This window comes from Penicillium verrucosum (genome assembly GCF_028828655.1).
Source record: "Penicillium verrucosum strain IBT 35672 chromosome Unknown utg000004l_segment0_segment0, whole genome shotgun sequence".
In the NCBI taxonomy this organism is placed as follows: Eukaryota; Fungi; Ascomycota; class Eurotiomycetes; order Eurotiales; family Aspergillaceae; genus Penicillium; species Penicillium verrucosum.
Window position 1 is genome coordinate 1,191,985 of NW_026643213.1, and position 10,807 is coordinate 1,202,791.

The window sequence follows — 10,807 nt, forward strand, 5'->3', positions numbered from 1 at the left end:
TTCCCTTAGGATCATATTGGCACGTATGTTAAATCAAAGGAAAGCATCGAAGTTGGGGAAGCTCTCAACGCGAAAACTAAAGCACAGACCACCGCTTAAAGCAATTGACCTGGCCCGACGCTCTCACCTCCGACAACTCCGATACACCTCCTTAAAGCCTACCGCAATGTCGACTCTTTCATCGCCACGTCCGTCCATTGCCTCCTCTCGAGCCCATTCCCCGGGCCCAACCTCATCCCGCCCATCACTCGATGCCTTGAACACCAACGTCAGCGGGGGCTCAGCGCCGCATCTACCCCATCCACCGCACGAGCTCTTTCCCCCTCACTCCATCTGCGACGCAATCGCAGTGCCCTGCGAGACTACTACAACCTTAAACCGCCCGGAGCAGACACATCCGCCTCCCGAGACCCATCTCGCTCCCGGAGTGTGTCGCGGAACACAGATGCAGGAGATATCTCTGATTCAACCGCTCTAGGATCAGGAACGGAGCTCGACAGTGCAGACTTCAACCCGCAGCGGTATGTCGAGCATCTCTTGTCATCGTCGTCTCTGTCTACGGTGCTCAAGGCGGAGAACACGTTGGTTGGAGATATCCGCACTCTCGACGGAGAGCGGAAGGCGCTGGTCTACGATAACTACTCGAAGTTGATCCGTGCTGTGGAGACAATTGGGAAAATGCGGCGTAGTATGGATGATCGCGGTGCGCCGTTGACTATGACAAAAACGCTTGGTCCGGCTATTGCTTTTGTTGCTGAGACTGCTGGTGGGCTCATTGAGGAAGGTGAGGAGCAGCGCCGGCGAATGAAGGAAGCGAAACAGGAAGACGAGGGTTCAACCCAGAAGCGCGAGAAGGATACTGTTCGGTGGGTGCTTGCTGCACCGCAGAGATTGGAGAAGCTCGTGGCGGAGGATAAACAGGATGATGCGGAGAAGGACTGGAAAGAGATTCGGCATTTACTCGACGCCTGGGGTGATGTTAAGGGGGTTGCTGAGATTCGGGGAGCGTGTGAGAAAGTCATGAATAGGGAAAGTCACGATGACTGAACCCTTGCTTACACACCTTTCTTCGGCCATAATCCATGTGGTTGGAGCTCCTCGACCATGGCTGAACCGACAGCTTCGGCCATGAATGAGCTGGCTCATTCATGAAGGCAAATCGTTCTCCATCTATGCAAGACATGATCAATCGATACCTGCTTCCCGCCAGTCCCAACGAACACCCCACGAAACCACCACTGCCCCGACTTTTGAAATGCCTTGGACATACAGCCCACCGTCAGCCACCAATGGTGGGAAACACATCAAGTATCATAAATATGTAGATAACTGCGTTCAGAGATACCCACTACAGCATAACATTAATCGTCAATCATATCCTCATCAATCATTAACAAACCCCAGCAAGCAATAATCCGTACCTACTTCCCCTCAAGCACCTCCCGACTGGAATACATACTCGCCTTGAGCCCATACTCATTCTTAGAATTAATCTCCAGAAGAGTAAACGCATCAGACTTGTAGTAAATAGGCCGAGGTCCCTTCCCAACAAGCCCAGTATCAACCAACTTACTCACAACCCGCTTAACATCCTCAACATCCCCAAAATCATTCGTGTAAACACAAATCAAACGATTCTCTCCACCTCCATCATCAGTAGCAACTTTCGCCACATCCCCAAGCTCTCCTTTCTCCATCGTCCTAACAACCGCCCCCCAGAACTCATCAACCCGATCAACAGTCGGAAAAAGCATCCACTTCCCACCGGTAACACCAGTATCCCTCGCGAGATCAAGAATGCTTTTCTCAAGCTCCTTCCGCATCGGATTCAATTTACGAGTCAAAGCAGCCGTAGTTTTCGCACCGGATTTATCATGCGCCTCGCGTAGGACTACGCTCTCATTCTCGTACTCCTGAAGAAGCTCCCTGCCTTTCCTAAGCAGGGTGGGAATATCCCCATCCTCATTCTGCTTGGATGGCATATGCGGATTGAACATCCAGATCCAGGGGCCTACGTCCGCGGCTTCTGTTGTTGAGGGCGGAAGACGCGATAGAAAGCGCGCTATGGGCTCGTTCTTCCCGCGCTGGTCGCGTGGTATGACGCCTGGTTCTGGGGATGCATCGTCCATGGAAATGTCTGATGATGCAGCCTTAGCGCGTGTCGGCGGCGCGCGTAGTTGCTGTTGCATGGTTGATAGAAGCTTCTGGTGAGTTCCGACCCAGAATGGCTCTGGGTCGTATGATGAGACTTGTGCTTCCAATTGGGTCTTTTCATCGTCATCGCCTGATATGAATTAGTTGGGGTTCTTGGGATTGGTTGGAGTATGTGATGGGGTTACCGTAGAAGCTGGATTCGTCGGATAACATTTCATCGGCTGCTGTAGTTGATGCCATTATTTAGGTGGCTCTGGAAAAATAATTATGATGCTCTAGTGGTTCTTGTTGAGATGTAGTTGGAGATGGGGAAAGTGTTAATTAAATAGGGGTGGGCGCGATCTGATAAACAACCCGCATTCGAATTTCCCGACTGCACCCTCACTCTCAACTACTTTACCAAGTCCACCAATCTATGAACATCTACGGGCGATTAAGTGTGCCACTGGGGGCATAACTCTCTCATTGGATAATCCATGGATATTGCCAGGCAGTAATTTGTACAGTTATCCTCTTTGACTTCTACAGGCTTTGGCACTGGTAGTTATAACATCACAGTCCCTGAATATATCCTAACATAAAACTCATTTATTTAACACACACTCTTCTATCCTAGTTATAGGCCCCAGCTTATTCGGCACCGGTAATACCCGGCCACACCTGGTCTACGAATTTGACCAGATCCGCTTTCAATTCATCAGGCTGCTCTAGTGCCGCAAAATGACCACCCTGCAAGAATCAGCGTCAGTATCAAATCCCATTTCTTGTTTAACTGTCACAGTCCATACCTTCTGGTGCTGCCCCCAGAATACCAGGTTTCCAGTGGTTTCAACCCACGAGCGCGGCAGCGGAGCAAGTTCCATAGGGAACGACGAAAACCCAAATGGCTTGTGGATATACCAACGGGGATCATTGGAAGCCGGAACCGGTGGCGAAGGGTAGTTCTATTAATTCCCATCAGATGTCTATTCGTGGAGGTCGGGAATCTTTGGAGGAAACTCACCTGTCGATAAGTATAGATCGCTCGAGGGAACGTCTCCGTAAGCCAGTACAAGGTGACAGATTCCAAAATATCATCTGGGTAAAGCGGATCGTCAACCCATTCCAGGAATTTTTCTCCAATCCTGTGGGTGTCAGTTTTGCTGTTCATGTGGACTACGCTTTGTTTTGCGCGACTCACCACGCTAATAGAGCCATCGGGCTCGATGACAAAACGTGCCCGATGGTGCTGGGTCGAGTGCCTTGCTCAGTCGCATAGCCTGCACCCGTAGCAATGAAGTTCATCATCCTGTCGATGCCTTTTATTTCAAAGGCGTTCAGGTGGTCGTCCGTCATGCCGTCCGGCTTTCTCATGAAAACCACGTTGACTATCTTATATTGGCACTCAAGTCATCGGATATCTCTTATGAAGAAAGTACTCACCGTGTACAGCTACAACTTGTCAGAAAAAGCTCAACCCACACAGTCGGAATATCTTGAATATTTCATACCTTTACAGCTCTCATGGTCCACACCCAAGTGCCTGGCAATCCGACTTCCAATGTCACCTCCCTGGGCAACATACCCGCTCTCAAAACCGAGACCTTTCATTAGTTGATCCACCACACGAGCAATGTCACCTGTTCCAAAGTCTCTATCCAGTGGGGGTCCCGAAGAAAACGTGAAACCCGGCAATGAAGGTACAATCAAGTGATAAGGCAACGTTTCCGGCGTATACTCCTCTCGGAACCTTTGCAGAATAGGTAGAAACTCGAGGAAGCTCCCTATAATGCATTATGTCAATCGCTATGCATTGGGTATGGGCTTACTATGGGATCAAAGGAAAGATATAGACCTACCAGGCCATCCATGCAACAACAAGATAGGAACAGCATCTTTCCTTTCCGAAAACAACCCTACGAAATGAATCGTAAGGCCCTCGACCTCAGTCGTATACTGAGGGAAACTATTGATTTTATCCTCGGAAGCTTTCCTAGTGTGATATTTCAGCCCTGTGTCCAATATCATGCACATTGGAGCACATGCACGGTGCGCTGGGGTCATTACCAGTCGTAAGACCTCAGCCACCGATCCTGCATATTGACTAGCCAATCTGTAGTGACACCATAGCGACGGTCTGTTTGGGAATTCTCATATGTCTGCGGTGCCAATTTCGCTAACTGTATTAACGTCTCGAGCTCGACCAGTTTAGCCGTGGGGATGTCGGCTTTGAATGGTGTGAGCGAGGCCGTAGCCGTCGAGGGCGGGGTACTGAATGGCAATGACATTGTGATATCAATGGCTTTTATCCTGGATGTTGTTCGACACAATTTATTATAAGTCTCTGTGCTCAGGAAACCGTCCGTCGTCATGTGCGGGGTTCGGGGTTTGATGCTTACATACTCTTGTTCTGGATTGGGACACCGTGGGGTTGAACTTGTGAGGACATTGTCAAGTTCCCAATATAGAACTTCATCTTTTGCTCCTCGGGCAGATCGAAAAGCCGCTTTGCGAAACTGTATCATGCCATTGATTTTCTCCTCTGGAATTCCATGGTTCTGAAATGTACTATTAATCTTCGATGAAGCTCGATAGTACGACAAGAGCCTTGGCTGAATATTTATGCTTTTTATCTTATGTACCTTGAAGCATACATCTATCTCTATCTCTATCTTAACCAACATTGCTAAAGTATTCGTATCACGATAAACGCTCTCTGAGGCTCGTTTCAGCGCATATATATCAATAATTCCAACATTTTAAACCGAAGCTTCGGGAGCTTCTGGACCAGGCAAGGTATCCAACCAACTCCAGGAAATTGCGGCCTGGATGAGGCAAGTAATAGCTCCACAGGATGAGTAATTGAACGATGGGGTATTAGAGGGGGTGGCTCACCTAGTGCCACAGTCATGTAAAAGAAGCCAACTAATTCGAATAACGAGCCGGTCAACAAAGGCCCAAGCATCATACCGAGACTAAATCCGACTTCAGTCATAGAAAAGACTCGCAGGTTGCTTCTGTTGGCCTCGAACATATGCGCGTCTTTAGCTTCCATGTCCTTCACAACATCTATATTGGAAAAGCAACATTTGTTAACGGGAATAGACAGCAAAAAATATGATGGAATCACTCACAGGCCAGTTGTACGGCTCCTACTCCACGCACAAGAGGTAGAATACTACCCAAAGCAATCAAACTGCTGGTAAAGATCGACTTGCCAGCGGCATCTCCTCCGGCCCATGGGAAGTGGGGGTCTCCAGGAATCCCCAGAAGTAAGATGAGAGGGATCATTGCGAGCCAACCGAAAACGGTAGGTCCCCGTATTCCAATCCGATCGCGAAGCCACCCAGATGGGCCACTGAGAACAATGTTCGGCACTTGGAGGCAGAAGAACATCATACTAATGAGCAAACTCTTCCAGCCGAATGCTTGTCTCAGGTGAACAGGGAGAGTGTTGTTAATGCCAGACATGAGAGAGGAGACAACAATAACGTTGGCCAATGCAGTCAAAACACGTGGATCGGAGAGCATAACTCTGTAGTATTCATGTTTGAGATCGTGCTTGTTCTCCACTGTACTATCGTCCGGTCTGGCTGTAGCCGGTGTATCAGAAAGTAGAGCAGTCGATTCTTCTGGGCTCGCGTCATTGTTGAGAACTGACTTGCCAGCAGCTTTGGGGGATTTTCGAGCAGGCTCAATCATGACCAGACGGGCAACGATATCCAAGACAAGTACCACCAAGGGAAGTGACCAGGCGGCCCAGTAGCCAAATAGCTGAAGCATTGCGCCACTCACTGTTGGTCCGCCAACCATTCCTGCAGTTACAAATGACATGGCCATCCCCATCGACTGTCCGAGGTTTTTCTTGTCCACATTGTTTGCCAAAAGAGCAAATCCAACCACCCAAGTAGCGGCACCCGCCATAGATTGCAGGATGCGACCAACGAAGAGTACCCAAACTGTTCATGGTAATTAGCTCCCAAGAGTCGTGATCAAGGATAGAGGTGCTCATACCAGATGGGGCAAGAGCAATAATCAGAGTTCCCACAAAACATCCTGCCAAAGCGATCAATAGTGGTTTCTTTTGGCTCGAAGTCTTCTCAGCAAGGTGAGCGACAATCGGAGCAGAGACGAGACCAATGAACCCATGGGTGGTGAGCAATGCTGTGGTGTACGTCTGAGTTTGTGATGAATCCAGATGCAGTCGTTCTTCAAGCATATAACTCAAGATCGGAGTAAGAAATCCATAGAGAAATGTCTCTAATGGATTGTTAGTGTGACTCAGATGTGAAAAGAAGAAGTGTGAAACAACCAGACATACCTGCGAATAAGGCAACTGTGATGGACGAAACCACCAACAGTCGAGATGAACGCCATTTATAGCCCCATGGCTTTGTATCATCCATTTTAATATAACTAGTTAACTATTGAGTGCTTGACAAGAGAAGAAAGAAAAAGTGGGGGCAGAGAAGAAATTAGTTAAGTAGCTCTTAGGCGGTAGGACCCCATATGGAATATCATTGTATTATGTCAAACTGCAAGGTTGCATACATGGGATGATACCATGGAAGATCATGTGATTTTGAGAAATATGCCTTATGTAATCAAGCTTAGTAAGAACCGCACAGAAACAGTGGATTTTACTCAGATAGAAAATACAGAGTTCTCTATATCAGCCGTGGTGCCCATACATTTCAATACGTCAGATTTCTGTCAGTTATGAGCCCGGAATCGTTCCAATAAAAGATCAAACCTGCTATCGCCGATACTGAGGTAGTCAAAGCGACAAAAGAGAAGTCGTCTACCTAGCGACGAAGCAACCCCTAAATCGAAAAAAAATCGGAAATCTGTCCAAATCATGGCCGATTTAATAGCTAAGATCTTACTATTAAGTTCGGCCGGGTCCTAGATCGTTATAACCGGTTCGGAGTCTCTAGGTAAGCCCGGGTACGTACTATAAATAAGGTAAAACGGGCTCTTACCCGAGGTTATATACTCCCTTACCCTAATAGTAAATAGTGCTTAGGCTAGGTAGAGGTCCTATATCCTAGTAGGTTTACCTATATAGTACTTAGTAAGTATCCGTCCTAGTAAGCCGTTAAAGTTTTCTACCTTCCTATTTATATACGGGTAGTAAGGGGTCGTTATACGGTATCGAGTATTTACTAATTTAATAAAGTACTATACCGAGGTTATAAGTAAGTTAGTACCGTTATCTATAAGGAACTCGGCCGGTACTCTATAGACTATAAAGATATTATTATATAGGAACTCGGTAATAGCTTCTTCCGTTACTTCTAGGAGGGCCTTAGTAAGTAGCTAGCCGGTAGCGTAGTTAATAGCTATAATAATCTACCGATTACTACCCGGTATTATAGGTAAGAGGCCGATTAGGTTAACCCCCTATCGTTCGAAGGGCTTAGTACCGGCGCTTATTAAGTAGTATAACGCTTCCCGCTTAAAGCTTTTATTCCTCTGTCACGTCCTACACCATACAAAGTAAGGTGCAGAACCCGCCTAGACCCGAGATGACACCTTCAAAGTGGACCTTCGGAGGTCTTCGGGGGCCTACGTAGACATATCAATGGCCTACGAGATATATAGGTCTAATGTATATGATCTCGCTTAGGCTATATATATTGTATAACTAGTAGATTTAGAGCTATAGATAAAGGTTTATAGTTTAGTTTAAATATATACGTAGTACTAGTTATAATTACTTTATAGTAGTAATTTCGTATTATATATACCCTTAGTACTCTAATTATGTAAGAATATACTGTTTCAGGTGTAAGGCCTATCAACCGGGTAAGATACGTTGGCTTAGGAGGAGGAACAAAGGTGTATTGGGCTGTGTGTGCCAAGACTAATTCTTGCCAGAATTCAGGGGTCCCGGGGGACCCAAGATTAAAAGGAAATGTGCGTGCTAAGGCTCGGCACCGATCGGGTGACGAACCCCGCACGATTCACATACGTATCAAAACTTCTATAAATATATATGTCGCCTAAGTTCCTATTTCACCTTTAAAAGGACCTTTATCCTTTATAATTATTCCCCCTTCTCCTACGAGGATATCTATATCCGAAAATAGATTGTAGCTATAAAGTATCGGGGAGATATCGGTAGTACTCTATAATAAAGGAGCTATAATTAGAATAGTTCTAAATCTTTATCCAATTTTACTATATCTTTATAGTATTAGGGCTATATAGCTATAGATATATTTATAGTAGAGAACCCTAATTTCCTAACTATCCTTAATATTTAGTATCGATTTTACTATACCCGCTATTTATAGAAATTAAATCTATTTAAAAAATATATAGTATATAAGCTATCTTCGCTCGATAATTATTTGTTTTACCTCTAGAACGAGCGCGGTTCTATTTTCTATCTAGTATTTCTTATATAAGGCTAACTCTAAAAAATACTAATAATATAATTAATAGAAGTCGATATATAAACCTCCGTTAGAGGGAATATAAGGAGATTGCGTCGAATTAATCGCGATTCTAGAATAGGTAACCTAGTACTAGTTACCTACGAATAAATATTATATATAAGATATAATATATCTCTAGGAGATAAATAAAGGGGTTATTAATTTAGTAAAAGACTTCGATACTATCTATAAAACGTATAAGTCCGATTATAGGTTTTCGGATAAAGACCGGAAGGATTCTATAGAGACTAAGGTAGGTTCTTAGAAATTATATATCCTAGTAGTAATTCGTTAATAACTTATTTTAGTATTATAGCTATCTCGCTAATCGCTATATAATATACCTAAACCCTATCCCGCGCCCTCTTATTTTTTTAATAGAAGAGTAATAGAAATAGTTCTATACCGAAGCGGGATAGCGTCTCTAAATAAGAGATAACGGTTTTATTATTTAGACCTAGAATAAGTATAATCTTTTAGTAGTAATCTAAAATATATATATTAGATACTTCGATCCTATAATACTAGGCGTTATTCTAAGGGACTTAGTAGAGGATCTAGCGGATTCTTTTCCTATTCCGCTTTTCGAATTATAGGCGGGAAGGTTATATATTAGTATTATTTTAGGTTTTAGCTTTTAGCTTTTAATAGGTAGTAGATAGAAATAGAAGGTATAACTTATATTCCTAGATTTAATCTATAGTTTCCTATTTTATATAGAATCCGATCTAGACCTTATTACGTTAATAATCTTTAATTTATTTTCTTTTTATAACTCTCTATCTTCTTACTCCTTTAGATTTACGTTTTACTACTTCTTTATTATTATTTTATAGGTTAATCGTAACTATACCTCCTATTCGTTATTCGCTATATAAACTACGCTCTCTAATTTTACGCTAATATATCTAGTATATAATATACCTACGCGTTTCTATATACGAGTAGATAGATACTAATTTAGTATCTTTTCGACCCTTTATTATCTACTACTTCGCTAAAATATATAATAAGAAGAATTATTAATATTATAATAGGTTATATAAGTCTTATAAGATAGTAAGTATTCTAGACTACTCTAATAAGGATTTAGTACTAAATTATACTAACCTCGCTTAGGTCCCTAAGGGTATCGAGGGGAACCGCTATAAACTTTCGGCGTACTTATTATAGGTTCGGGACTTTTAAACGAACTTTAATAACGGCTTTAGTAAAGACGCTAAGCCTAATATTAACGACTAAGATACCGTAATTATATTATAACTATCCTATAAACTAGTTGTTAGCGTTACGGCGTACGTTCGGTATCTTATCGCGAGCTTTAATAATTTTATAAAGTCTTACTATCATACCTACTCTCTCTCCGGTACTTATATACCTTAGGTAAAGTATTTTCCTTTATATCTTTAGGATTTTATTCTAATCTATTCCTAGGCTACTAAAGACGCTTATTCCTAGTAGGTATCTAACTATAATTTATTAGTAATTCCTTTATTACCTATTCCTACTACCGCTACTAAATATAAGAAACTTATAAATAAGGCTAGTTACTACCCTCGTCTATATATAGCCGAGGAGTCGGCGCGTAGCTAGTATACTAGGATAGTTATCTTCTAGAAGGATATATAAGAATTAGTCTAGGTTACTCGGGATAATTCCTAGATATCTAATACTATAAGATAATTCCTAGAGGCGTACCTAGCTACGTTCCCCTTAGACCTACGAGTATAATAGACTAGTTCCGATTCTAATTCGGCGGCTATAATTATCCTTAGATTTTCTTCTTTCCTAGAGTTTTTTAATATTTTAATATAATTTTTAGCGTATTTATTATTACGCTTTCGGGTACCTATTAATTATATTCTAATAGCTAGCCGTACTACTTTACTAGATAGTATAATTCGTCTTTAAACCGATAGTAATCCTTAACCTCTTCGACCTCTTATTTATTATTATCTACTAGTTCTAGTAATAGTAATTATTCTAATTCGCCCTCTCGTTAGTACTATAGCTAAAGTAGGGAGATAAGGAAAACGTTATAGATCGCTATATATTAGCTAGAGAGTAGAAGGCGATACGCCTATTTTCTAACGTATTTAAGGATTTTAAAAGGTCTAATCTATCTAGGTAATAGCTTCTTTATAGTACCTTCTTTTAATCGTAGGTTTTTTATTAATAGGGCTATTAAATCGTTCATCTTAAATATTATTTCTTTATAATACTTATTATAA

General features: G+C 42.9%; 4 protein-coding genes across 4 annotated transcripts; 1 reads left to right on the plus strand and 3 right to left on the minus strand.

Annotated features, from left to right (window-relative positions):
- Positions 1–166: 166 nt before the first annotated feature.
- N7516_009929 (COG1/VPS51 family protein) lies at positions 167–1,047 on the plus strand (the record flags this gene model as incomplete). The annotated part of the gene is made up of 2 exons (XM_057222648.1): positions 167–427; positions 493–1,047. The coding sequence occupies 2 exons, from the start codon at positions 167–169 to the stop codon at positions 1,045–1,047; spliced, it is 816 nt and encodes a 271-aa protein (XP_057069869.1).
- Positions 1,048–1,421: 374 nt separating this feature from the next.
- On the minus strand, positions 1,422–2,394 carry N7516_009930 (DUF1917 domain-containing protein; the record flags this gene model as incomplete). Its single annotated transcript, XM_057222649.1, has 2 exons — positions 1,422–2,284; positions 2,340–2,394. The coding sequence occupies 2 exons, from the start codon at positions 2,392–2,394 to the stop codon at positions 1,422–1,424; spliced, it is 918 nt and encodes a 305-aa protein (XP_057069870.1).
- Positions 2,395–2,784: 390 nt separating this feature from the next.
- On the minus strand, positions 2,785–4,421 carry N7516_009931 (epoxide hydrolase family protein; the record flags this gene model as incomplete). The annotated part of the gene is made up of 8 exons (XM_057222650.1): positions 2,785–2,883; positions 2,943–3,098; positions 3,158–3,278; positions 3,335–3,521; positions 3,577–3,585; positions 3,645–3,917; positions 3,993–4,126; positions 4,201–4,421. The coding sequence occupies 8 exons, from the start codon at positions 4,419–4,421 to the stop codon at positions 2,785–2,787; spliced, it is 1,200 nt and encodes a 399-aa protein (XP_057069871.1).
- A 471-nt stretch (positions 4,422–4,892) lies between these two features.
- On the minus strand, positions 4,893–6,548 carry N7516_009932 (MFS transporter; the record flags this gene model as incomplete). The annotated part of the gene is made up of 5 exons (XM_057222651.1): positions 4,893–4,978; positions 5,029–5,202; positions 5,268–6,092; positions 6,148–6,393; positions 6,455–6,548. Coding segments are annotated over 5 exons (1,425 nt in total), but the record flags the coding sequence as incomplete, so codon positions are not given.
- Between the last annotated feature and the right edge of the window lie 4,259 nt (positions 6,549–10,807).